Below are 13,098 nucleotides of genomic sequence, written 5' to 3'. Positions count from 1 at the left end.
TGAACTGTAAGTACTGTTTCTACATTTTTTGCAATATTGCTTTGTCTTTGTTTACATTTGACATGTCTGTAAACATTCATATTTGAATTTTCTGTTCATTATGAACTTGTAAATATTTGCCTGGCATAACGCCTTGTCGTTTCTTCAAATGCCTTTACGGTTTGTAGCATTGCTATTGTTTACATATATACCTGCAGGTTATTTACCCTCAATAAGATGTAGTGTCAACTGCATTTATTTTCATTCGGTGTAAACATATCCATATCAATTTGCGTTTGTTTATACTTAGCTGCAGCTTAATTAGTTAGCATTTAGTTGTGCTTGTACAAGCTTCACCGGTGTTCTCGTTTATTTCCATACTGTAGTATCTTTAATCATTTACAATTTGTTTTAGGTGTGACGTGTGAGTATGATTGTGTGAATATACTTAAACCAATAAACTTAGCCAAATAAACTTAAGTTTTAAATAAACTTAGCATTTAAACTTCAGTTTAATCTTAGATTATACATGTCATAGTTAAGTTAATCATTATTAGCTCTAATCAAGGGTTATATTATTCAACCTGCGCTGCGCTGCACTGCACTGCACTACACTTAGTTTAAATATCTAACCAGCTCATACACTTTCTTTGTCTTCCCCTTTGCTTGTGGTCTTTATTCATTCATTATGTAGGGTCCATTTGTAATTATCACCCTTTGCTTTCGTGTCTTGTTGTTTTCTTTTTTGGGGGGAATTGGTATTCCCGTTTGCCGTTCGTGATTATTTTGCGTTTGCGATGTTTTTTGCTCCGTTTGCGTTTGTCGTGAAATGTCTACATCATGATGGCGTTGCCTTGAGCCGCGACCCGTTTTGTACATATTGTCACGCGTTCCGACACACTGTGGTCTTCATAGTTATTGTAGTCCACACATTTCATTATTCTGCCTCTGCAAACCATGTTATAATCTAATCCTAGGGTCAAATCTTGTTAATCACCCATGTGTGTAATACTTGCATTTGCCATATAAACCCAACTGATGTCCTTTAATTTGTTTATTTGCCGCTGAAAATACAATTGTTGTTCTCTCACTGTATATGTTTCTTTTTGTATGGGACTAAAAAACATCGTCTTTGTAGTTATTGACACATTCACAAACCACCATCTACTGCACTTCAAGTCATTGTGTTGTGCCTGTGAAATAATTACTGCCAGCCTTGGATCCATGTTTGATTTTGTTTATTCTTTACTTGGAGTCTTGTGCCTTTGAAGATGAATTTCTCTGAAGAAGAATATGCTAGTCTTGTTGATAGTTTTGCTAAGATGGGTTTGCACCCTAAGGCTGATAACCCCGATGACTTTAAGTCTTGGTTGAAGCAGTATGCCACGCAGGGTGGCCCAGTTGTGAAGAAGGAAGAAGCTTCCACTTTAGATGGTTCTCAGCCAGAACAGGTGCCACTTAGTTCTAAGGTTGCTTATCGTCACTTCCCTAAACTCCCTGTGTTTAGTGGAACGGCCGGCAAGGATGCTGACTATGATGTTTGGCGGTATGAGGTGAACTGTCTCATGGAGTCCAAGACCCATGACAACTCTGTTATCCTTCAGGCTATTCGTCAGTCACTTAAGGGTGAGGCAGCTCTTATTGTGATGAAGCTTGGTCATCATGCTTCTATTGTGGATATTCTGTTGAAGTTGAAGAGTGCTTTCGGTACTCTCCGCCGAAGTTCTTCATTATTTTCGGAGTTCTACAGCTCCTACCAGCAAAATGATGAAGACGTGACTGCCTGGAGCAGTCGACTTGAGAGACTGTTATACCAGTTGTCGGATTAGAAGCAGATTTCTTCAGCAGAGCAGGATGAGATGTTGAGGTCCAGACTTTGGGATGGATTGAAGACTTCACTGAAGAGTCTTGCTGCTCATAAATATGAGAGTATCTCCGACTTTGATGAGCTAAGACTGTGCCTCCGTGAGATAGAATTTGAACAGAACCGAGCCAAATCAGATATCCAGAAGTCCAAGTCAAAGCCCGCATCCGTCAACATGGCCAGTAACCAGCCCACCTCCAAGCCTGATGACATCGCTGAGCTGAAAGGGATGATCAAGGATCTGACCACGAGTGTGTTCGACCTACGTGACCAACATCAGCAGCCGTCAGCCCAAGTGTACCAGCAACAACCTTCCTTTGGTTCTACCACCCACGGACAGCAGTATGGGAGAAGACCACTGAGATCAAGAGGTCGCGGACAGGGAGGACGAGGATATCAGCCAGCTATGTATGATCCTCGATCCAGCCAGTATCCTGCTCCATCTCCCGAGGGAAGGAGTGCCGCTGCCGCTGCCCCTTCCCACTTCTATCAACCTGGGGCTGGAGCTAATGACAACAGATCTCTCACACCTGGACAAGCATCGGATCACGAGCCTGTGTCTTTCAGGTGTGGCTATCCCGGACATTTGTATTATGGTTGTCGTATACGTCTTGACCATCTTAAGAGGCCTTTAAACTCGGCCACGCCTATGGCCCGGGGGCGCCCGTAGGTGTTACATCTAGCCCTCATGTATTCGCACACACTGACTTAGTTGGGAATTCAAATGAGGTAGATATACTTATTGAGAATATTCCTGTTAGGGCATTAGTGGACACAGGTGCCACAGTGTCTATTGTGTCTAGCTCTTTTTATGATAGGTATCTCACTCATATTCCCGTACATTCAGTAGAAAGCCTTCTTAATATTGAATGTGCAGGTGGTAACTCATTACCTTACTCTGGTTACATTGAGGTTAAGGTCAAGGGCATTGGTGATGGTTGTGATAACCAAGATGACATGACTTGTTTGTTACTTGTTGTGCCTGACACTAGCTATAATGCCAAAGTTCCTGCTCTTCTTGGGACTAATGTTCTTGGAGTGCTTTTGGATGCCTGCAGAAAGGTTAATGGAATCCGATTCCTTCAGACGGCCAACCTCTACACACCTTGGTACCTGGCCTTTAGAAGTATGATGCTTCGAGAGAAGGAGTTAGAGAGGAATGGTGGGAAGTTGGGCTTTGTTAGGTCCATTGAATATAAGCCTGTAATCATACCTGCTAATGGTTCTGCCATTATTCGTGGACAACTGTGCAAGGGGATTCCATATCCACAAGTGTGTGCCCTTATACAGCCAACTGTAGACTCTACTATTTCCAAGGACTTAGACATCATACCAGCCGTTGTGAGATACTGCCATGACAGACCAGATGAGATACAAGTTCATGTGTCTAATGTTACTACCCAGACCATGATTGTTCCCACTAAGGCTCTGCTGTGTGAACTTCAACCAGTGACAATAGAAGACCTACCAGACATGAGATGTTCAGACTCTGAGAAGTGGATTGACGACATTGAGTTGGAGGAAGATGGACTTACACGTGATGAAGTTGCACAGGGACTTGAGGTTATAACGAGGTATGGTGACATCTTCTCTAAACACGATAAAGATCTTGGACATTCCAACATGGTCAAGCATCGGATAGAACCTAATGATGACGTGCCCTTCAAGCAGAGACATCGGCGTATACCACCAGCGATGTATGACCAGGTTCCGAGTCATCTTCAAGAACTGTTGTCCTCTGGTGTGATTAGACACTCTCATAGTCCTTGGGCATCCAACGTTGTGTTAGCCAAGCGCAAAGATGGCCGATTACGTCTATGCATAGATTTTCGCCAGCTGAACAACCGGACAATTAAGGACAGTTATGCTCTCCCAAGAATTGAAGAACTTCTAGATTGTCTCGGAGGGAACAAGTTCTACTCAGTGTTGGACATGAAGAGTGGCTATTACCAAGTCGAGATAGATGATGACCATAAGGAGAGAATGGCTTTTACTGTAGGTCCACTTGGATTTTTCGAGTACAACAGGATGCCGTTCGGCTTGTCAAACGCCCCAGCGACCTATCAGCGCCTTATGGAGAAGTGTCTAGAGGGACTGAACTTGAAGATTTGCCTTATATACATTGATGATCTCATCATATTTTCCCGGACATACGAAAAGCATGTGGAGAGGCTGGAGCTCGTCTTTAGAAGATTACAAGAATGTGGACTGAAGCTCGCCCCACAGAAATGCAAGTTCTTTAAGAGGAAGGTGAGGAACGTTGGGTATATTGTGTCTGCTGAGGGGATTGAAGCTGATCCAGAGAAGATAGACAAGATTCAGCACTGGCCAACACCATCTACGCCAGAAGACATCCGGAAATTCTTGGGATTTGCTGGATACTATCGGAAATTCATCCAGGACTTCTCTAAGATCGCCAGACCTCTCTCAGAACTTATGCCAAAGTGTGCCACCAAGAAGTCGAGGTCTAAGACATCCCAAACTGCTTGGAACTGGGGTCCTGCTCAAGAAGAAGCTTTCCAGGAGTTAAAGAACAGACTTTCATCACCTCCAGTCCTCGGGTTTGCTGACTTCTCAAGACCTTTCGAGCTGCACACTGATGCTAGTACCCATGGCCTAGGAGCAGTCTTATACCAGGAGCATGATGGTCACCTACGAGTTATTGCCTATGCAAGTAGGGGTTTGAATCGATCTGAACGGAACTATTCAGCACATAAACTCGAGTTTTTGTGTCTGAAATGGGCCGTTTCAGAGAAATTTCACGACTACTTGTATGGCAATGATTTCGTAGTAATGACTGACAATAATCCCCTGACGTATGTACTTACTACAGCACGTCTGGACGCCACAGGACATCGGTGGTTAGCTGCTCTAGCAAGTTACAACTTTACCATCAAGTACCGACCAGGGAAGAGCAACGTTGATGCTGATGTGTTGTCTCGTTTGCCCAGCAAAGACCCAGTCCAGATGGAAGACCTGTCTCGTGATGTGGTGAGTGCTATCTGTAACAAGATTTGTGCACCTAATCTTGTTAAGAGTTTGTGCTTGTCTACAGAAGTGGTTCCAGGAAGTGAAGCAGATGTAAGTGACCATGTGTGTGCTGCCAATGCTAAGGATTGGCGTCATGCTCAGCTGAAGGACACATCCCTTGCTGTTATCATGGAGCATCTGGAGAATGCCACGAGACCTGACAGAACTCAGTTCCAAGGAGACCCGGAGATGACTACTTTATTGAAGACATTTGCACATTCGACTTTGAGGGAAGGTGTGTTATATAGAGTCACCAGCATGGATGGATGTGATCAAGAACAGCTAGTACTACCTTCCAGATGTAGGATTTCAGCACTCAGAAGCTTGCATGATCGTGTAGGACATCCAGGCAGAGATCGGACCTTATCCCTACTCAAGGAACGTTTCTACTGGCCTGGTATGACCAAGGATGTAGATGACTACCTGAAGATATGCGAGAGGTGTCTGAAAAGGAAGGGAAACACATCCATCAGAGCCCCTTTGGTGAGCATCCAGACGTCGCAGCCAATGGAACTGGTCTGCATGGACTTCTTGACTCTGGAGCCATCCAAGGGTGGTCAACAGTATGTGTTGGTCATTACTGACCATTTTACCCGGTACGCTCAAGCCTATCCGTGTCGGAATACATCAGCCAAGACGACAGCAGACTTGTTTTTCAACAACTTTGTCATCCATTACGGTCTACCCAAGAGGATTCATTCCGACAAAGGAGCCAATTTTGTTGGTAAGCTGATGACAGAGCTGTGCCTGCTGCTTGGGATCGATAAGTCGTCCACAACACCCTACCATCCCATGGGTAATGGGATGTGTGAACGATTCAACCGGACCCTATGTGATATGTTGGGGACTCTGGAACCAGACGCCAAGAGGGACTGGAAGGCTCATGTTGGACCCTTAGTCCATGCATACAATTGCATTCGACATGAGTCTACCGGACATTCCCCCTTCTTCCTTATGTTTGGGCGTCGCCCAAGACTTCCAGTGGATCTAGCATTTGGACTTGACATCCAGCCAAGCAAGCCCAAGTCACTGCAGCAGTACACAAAGTCATTAAGAGATCGACTCCAAGAGGCATACCATCTAGCTTCACAGAACAGCAAGGAAGCACAGCAGGATCAGAAGACCTACTTTGATAAGAAGGCAAGAGCAGCAATTATAGAGACTGGTGACCGAGTTCTGGTTAAAACCGTCGCCTTTGAAGGAAGACACAAACTAGCAGACATATGGGAAGGTGACATATACACAGTTCTTCGTCAGCCGAACCCCTCCATCCCTGTCTATGTGGTCGGAAAGGAGAATGGTGAAGGTAGGAAGAGAGTGTTACACCGGAATCTTCTACTTCCCATTGGTGCACTCCCTGTACCGGATCCACCAGCACCAGAACCACCGAGACCTATCCCGAAACCAAGAATATCAAAGAGACTTGCTATTCCAGTCAAGGACTCAGAGGATGACGAGTCAGACATATATTTCCCTTCGTCTGAGCCGTCAGTGTCAGCTGCGGATACAGCTGATAGGCCAACTGAGGCTAGAGCAGAAGTTGAAGATTCTGCATTGGACGAAGATGATTTAGTTGGAGATGCAGTTGGGAGCCAGCCAGACCAGCCTGAAGATATTTCAGCTGAGGTTGATCCTGCTGCAGAGGAGACATCAGATGTGGAGACCACTGACGCAGATCCTGGTGCAGCCCCAGAAGAACCTGCCAATGTGGAAGATGATCCTGAGTTAGCTGAAGATGTGCCGGCACAGCAACCCAGAAGATCAGGGAGGACTCGGACACAGCCACGGTGGATGTCTAGCGGTGAGTATGTCATGTCTGCAGTTCTGCATCCCGACTGGAGGAACAGAGCTGAGTATCTCAGTTCTCTTATCAACGCTGGAGTCCTTGCCAACGACAGTACTGATGTACAGAATGCATTTCTCTCCCTTGTTTTAGGCAAATGCTAAGGACATCATTTTCATGCCGGGGGGAAGTGTGTAGCAGGTGTATATATTTGTATTTTAGTCTTTTTTTGTAAATAAATCTATTTCAAGTTTTGTTTCTGTTGAACTTTATTCAACAGAGGTGTGTGTTTGTTTTTATCCCATCATTCTAAGTCCAGGCCTCAGTGATCAATCACAACCCAAGCTCAACTACATTCTTTGTCCAGCCCTCTGCTGATCAATCACACCCCAAGCGATCCTGTGATTGGCCACATTCAAACTTTACCTTCTTGCTCTGACTAACTCCATATTGCTACCTTCACTATGCACTGCACTGGGAGTATTCATAGATCACCACAAAAGGACATATCATGAATGGTGACATTTCAAGGGTAACACGTTTTACACCCTTGTGCCACACATAGGGGTGACTATCGTGATTATAATAAACATAAGCCTCACACCCCGTAGCCGTCTTGGTGTCATCTGTTTAAAATAATGGATAAAGCCAAGAAAACCCGGTTACATAACTACGGTCGTTTGATTTGTTTTATATGGTATCTGCACATGATTATGTAATTGTCTCTTAGTGCAGTGATGTAAGTGTACGCGTAAGCAGTTGATGATAGAGGTTGTCCGATAGTATGAAAGCAAACATTTACTGATTAAAACCAACCATCATTGATCTCTGAATTGGACAATTCTCTCATCAGGTTCCATATTAGCAAAGGGTTCGCGCATAGTTTGTTATTTTGTCATGGTAGAATGACAATAAACTAAACGGCATTGTTATTGAATCTACGCTGGAAAATCTAAATTCAAAGCAGGTGTATTTTGACAACACACTCAGACTATTCGATGCCGCATGGTGTGGAACGTTTTCTGTTAGATACGCCCTCAAGCGTCAACTCACTTTCAACATCTAATCTTACAGCACCATGGACAGAGGCTCCGTCCAGAAGCTAGTTGCTGATATACTGCGATGCTATCAGGACGAGCAACGGAAGACGCAGGAGGTGGTGGACGCTCTGAGGCACCTAGCAGATGAACTGGATGTCAAGCAACGAGACATGAACATCGCCAAGACTGCCTTCGCATCCGGTGGGATCGCAGCTACAGGCTTAACTGTAGCAGGAATAGCAGCGGCCCCATTCACTTTTGGAGCATCCCTAGGGATCACAATAGCGGGCGTTGCTGTCGGTGTCTCCAGCGGTCTTGGTGGACTGGCGACGACCATTGCTGACAAAATCATCAACAGCAAAACGATGACAGAAGCTCAAGCCAAGATTGATGACTATCAGAAAACTGTGACACACTTGGCCAGCCTCATTGAGAGAATGAATTCCAATAACAACCATGAACTTCGCAATATGATTACCGAAGTAATCACCTTTTAAATATTTTGATGTTTTTCTGTCAGTTTGTTATGTTTCTTTTTAGTTATAGACACTTCATTGTAACCTCTCTTCAACCACGTAATCACGTGTATGTTAGTGCAGCAAGGTTATAATTTCAGAATTGAGATGACAACGTAGAACCTACATGAATCAAACTGTGAAGATGTTTGAAAGAGTTTAATGTAACCTCTTGGCTAAATGGGAATTCATATATATCACACGTAACTTGATCAGAAGTCGGTAAAAAGAGCAACATGCTTTCAACTACAGGAAATCGACAGCCTGGAAGAAAGTGAGAGTCGGGTGACCCTGGAACTGATCCTCAGTGGGCTGAAGACAGCAGCAGAGACAGGCGGATCTGCTGCCAGGACAACAGCTGTTGCAGGGGCAGTCGCAGCTCGGGCCACGATGGCAGTGGGGAAGACGATGATAGACGTGCTGTCGACGGGGGCCAAAGTCTTGAAGATCGGAGGGGTTGTGCTGTCGGTGTTGACTGTGCCACTGGATCTGCACACTCTGATCTCCAACAGCATAAAGATCCATAAGAAGACGCCGTCGCAAACTGCAGAGTTGATCCGAAATATGGCAACACATTTAGAGAAACTAAATGGTTGGTGCTACGTCAGGTTCACTGCCTGCTGCTAACGAAATGTCTTATTTATGTCCAAACAAACATGCACGTTCAATTGCATAGAATCAGTGATAACCAACAAGATAGATGGGTTGAGTATTGAATAAAGAATATGAACGGGTAATTGACCAGGGGAGTTAATATCACAGTTATTGTCCTTCCTCTGCCCTGAGTCAAATTCAATAGTTAAGTCTAAACTCCTAACAGACAACCATAAACTATTTTGAAAATAATTTACAATTTAGAGTAACTAGATGTACTTGAAGTGACCAGTGCTGGTCACTTCAAGTACATCTAGTTACTCTAAATTGTAGGAGTTTAGACTTAACTATTGAATTTGACTCACTTGAGTTTTGAAAAGAGGGCCCCTCTGAAGTATTTTAGTGAAAACGATATCTGCATGCACGTGTGCTGTGTGTTTTAGGTTATTGAAATATTATCTACATGTAAAATGACGCTTTCTTTCTTGTTAGGACAGAACAAAATGTCGCTTTTTGAAAACAGAAGCACACAGACGTTAATCGTGAATCAGCACTTAAGCCACTTTTGATTAGATTATTCATTTCACCTTCTTTTTGACACGGATCAAGGACACAAAGCGTCGTATTTTATTGATGAAACAGCAAGTTAGCATGTGGTGACTAAACTCGGTGTAAAGTCGTAATGTCTAATCAGGTTACCCAACACCGTGTCATGTTCACATTGAGCCTGAAAACACTAGAAAAGGTAATTTCTTGTTGATCATCAAATGGTAAATAATTATGTATTTATTTCTATCCTCAGCTAAAATTCGCCGACAACGCCTGATACAGATAGTAGACAAAGTACCTGCTGACCTAACTGAACTTGCCAGGAAGTATGATACGTCCAACTACCTTCCTACATTGCTCAAGCTGTTGTGTATCTGTGTGCAGGTCTCCGCCATTGTGTTCGTTATAATACTTCGACTGATGTGTGTTTTCGTGGATGTTTGGTTTTCAACTTCTGCCTTCTTGAAATTATTCACAGCAACTGTAGTTTTGTGTGGACTCGTCAATCTTGTCTTAGAAACGTACTTGATTATTTCAGATAACTCCATTTGGAATGATGTGGAGTCGAAACTAGACAAATTTGTGAATTCAATCAAGTATGTCACCCGCATGGATGAAAATGCGTCTCTTCGAGCTGAAGTGCGTTCTCTTCATTGTACAATTCAACACAAGATCCATGCTGGGGAGTATATGAAATCCAGCAACAGTGAATTTATATTGATTGTGGTAACATTGATCCTAAATGTCGCCCTGTTTCTGCATTGCTGGCATGAAGAGGCTACAGACACTGCAGTCTTGAATTTAGAAGCATCTGCCCACCCTCTGGCAGTCTACACCAATAACCATCCTCTGACAGTCTACACCAATAACCATCATATGGTTGGACTCGGTGGACTGATGTTTGGTGTTCTCTCTTTACCAATATCACTGTTTCTCCTGCAATCCTTGAGTTCAACAGTTCGTGGCCTTAAGAAATCAAAAGTGGCTGAGGCTTTGAAGAATCATGGGGAGGATTTCAGATATCGTTTTCACGAACTTCTCGTCGGAGAGGGATGGTTGGATCATAGGTGAAATCCTCCCATATGTACCATGCTTGCCTAAACTAGACATCATATCGAGTGTCACCCATTTAACAGCTAGATCACATCGTCTGACTCTACACAGTGAGACGTTCTTTGTCCAGACAAACCTTCAGGTGAAATCGTCTGGATAAACAAATCATGAGTTTGTTGGGGACATCCCCACCAGGAATCAAGCTGTTTAAGATGTGTCCCACAGACTGTTTCATTGTGTAATCCCCACCCCTTAATGTTCATCCTACTTCAATCATGTTCTCCTCATTTGTTCCTGTTTTATCCTACAATGGATTCTGCTGATAGCAGATATTGGTATTATTATGGAATGGATTATGTCGCTTTTATTTAAGAAATAAACGAAGAATGGGGGTTGTTCATCGTACAAAAAAACATTGCAGGGAGAATAAACCATGAGATGCGAAGTTCCAAGTGGTTTATTCTCACTGCAGTTTTTTTAATTTAACGGTAAACAACGACCACGATTCCTTTATTTGTATATGAGATATTAACATTATGTACATAACTATTATAAGTTTTGTCTTTCCCGCATATTCTTACAATCCCCACGTCCATTATCTGTACCTTTTCTCCTTATAGTGATTGTCATACCGCTGGTACTTCTTTGATGTGATCTTTTAGCCACTGCGTTTATCTGTGCTGCCCAGTCCAATTTACGACGTCATTAGGTTGCGAGTGCATGATAATGATAATGGGTTATTCAGTGTATACAGATAACGCTGAATAATAACATACAGCAGTCGGATATTACACTTAATTTATCTTTGTAACACACCGGTTTGTTTTGAGCTTTTTTATAGCATACTTAAAGGGGCACTGATCTAAAGCAATTCCCCGGGACTGGTTGTTGCCTTTGTTATCGTTTATTCGTGAGTACCCGTGAGTACCCGGATGATATAGCAGAAATCTAGACTAGTACTCGAACTGTGCTGCGCCATTCGTAAGCGCATTTTTGTCGCCTTTATTGATAGGGTAAGAGCGTATTGTCATATTGATCAACAAACTGAAATACGGTTTAGTCTTGAAAATAATAACGACATGTTGATCTTTGCAAAGGTGATGGTGACAAAATTTTGATAAGTCACTTGCTTGGTATTGTGCGATTTTCGTTTAGCACTATTTTGAAAATATTTCACCTGTGCATTGCTTATTTGTGTATATTTTATAGTCAAAATGTGTAACAATTTCACTTAGGCAATTTATTAAACGCCTAAATATTCAGTTATTTTACAAACTGACTGAACAATCTGTCCCGTTCTGTTATTATGATCACGAATTCCAAACATTTTTATACTTTACTTTCATCACCCAGTGACTGAAAATGATAGGATTAAAAGCAATCGAAATTCAAAGAACATTTCTATAGTTTTGGCTTCTTGTCCTACCATAATTAGTCTATTGATGTTTTAAGCCCATTTGAACCTCTTAATAATTGTTAAACAATCAGTTAAATAAATGGACAGATGTTTCAGTCAATTTGGAAGTTACTGAAATATTCAGACATTTTATAGAATCACATTTTCACATTGACTGTAACAAATACAAGCCTCCAAACGAAAAGGCTTGTGAAAACAGCGTCTGTCTCCCATCGAAGAACTTCCCAACGAAAACGTTGAGGAGCAAGTATGATTCTATTTAATGCAATGGCAAATGATTAAAAACATATGCAAATATCATAATTACAACCTACCAATGTTAAATGCATAAATTTAGGCAGCTACCTTGTTTGAGGAATGTATCCGTGAATATCCACATTAAGGAACAATATACCATACGTCTGGAACTGTACAAATAACTTTATTCGATGTCACGTGTCTCTGTAACAATCAAATATTTTAATTATATATAGCTTTTCGGGATATTATAACCGGTGTTCGTTTCCCAACTGATCACTTAGTTTGTTTGCAGTGTTTCATATAGATGTCAAGTCTCAAAGGCCAGCTGAGACAGCCCACGTGACAACTATTTTCATAATGTCCATGGTTCTTAAAAAAACATAGCGTTAGATAACAATGAACAATCAATAAACGTTTTATCGGCTAATCCTTTGAACTAAGTATGTTGTGTTTGCATCGTCGCTTAACGCCCAGATATGGGGGTATTCCGTCTGCTTTCCTAAACCTAGACATGTAAACACTTACTATTGACAGATCCACTGTGCAAAATAACAGTGATTATTCAATCAACGTATTTTCTGCTGATCCTTAAATGGGAAGGAATGATCAGTTGATTTACCAAAAAGTAAACCATCTCATCACTCCTCTTGCTGGGCTGCCACGTGCATATTACATAAGATATATTTCACCCCACTTCAGACCGGGATACAGATTAAATAATTACCAAATGCCAAATGGGAACATTTGTCTGGTAATCCGAGTGGTGCTACCACTAATTATACCTGTAATAAATTAATTAACTAAGCTTCCAGTCAATGACAACACATACACAGGCGTGGGGTTATACCAGGAAACATGCTTGACAACAAGAGCGTAGCAATCGTATTACCCAGGCAATCCGAAATTCGGAAATGCTTTCACATCAGGGATACGTTTTATTATCATTAAACTATAACCATCAGGGGTATTTCCAAAATAAGGACATCCGATGAGCTTTTGTATGTTTGTGTAGGCTCAAGAAATTGATTAACATG

At 42.4% G+C, this 13,098-nt stretch overlaps 1 protein-coding gene across 1 annotated transcript; it reads left to right on the top strand.

Annotated features, from left to right (window-relative positions):
- The first annotated feature begins 7,417 nt into the window (after positions 1-7,417).
- Positions 7,418-12,496, top strand: LOC125377436. Its single transcript, XM_048390796.1, has 3 exons — positions 7,418-8,178; positions 8,464-8,803; positions 9,608-12,496. The coding sequence occupies exons 1-3, from the start codon at positions 7,735-7,737 to the stop codon at positions 10,423-10,425; spliced, it is 1,602 nt and encodes a 533-aa protein (XP_048246753.1). The 5' UTR covers positions 7,418-7,734; the 3' UTR covers positions 10,426-12,496.
- The last annotated feature ends 602 nt before the right edge of the window (positions 12,497-13,098 follow it).

The sequence above is a fragment of the Haliotis rufescens genome, unplaced genomic scaffold (assembly GCF_023055435.1).
Source record: "Haliotis rufescens isolate VD_foot unplaced genomic scaffold, xgHalRufe1.0.p SCAF_9, whole genome shotgun sequence".
Taxonomy (NCBI): domain Eukaryota; kingdom Metazoa; phylum Mollusca; class Gastropoda; order Lepetellida; family Haliotidae; genus Haliotis; species Haliotis rufescens.
This window is presented reverse-complemented; position numbering and strand designations above follow the sequence as displayed.

What these genes read in the sequence shown, in the direction of transcription:
- LOC125377436 (XM_048390796.1), top strand. Translation starts at nt 7,735, where the DNA reads ATGGACAGAGGCTCCGTCCAGAAGCTAGTTGCTGATATACTGCGATGC. An exon ending in TTCGCAATATGATTACCGAA is followed by an intron (nt 8,179 to 8,463) that starts GTAATCACCTTT and finishes TTTCAACTACAG; the next exon opens with GAAATCGACAGCCTGGAAGA. An exon ending in ACATTTAGAGAAACTAAATG is followed by an intron (nt 8,804 to 9,607) that starts GTTGGTGCTACG and finishes TTCTATCCTCAG; the next exon opens with CTAAAATTCGCCGACAACGC.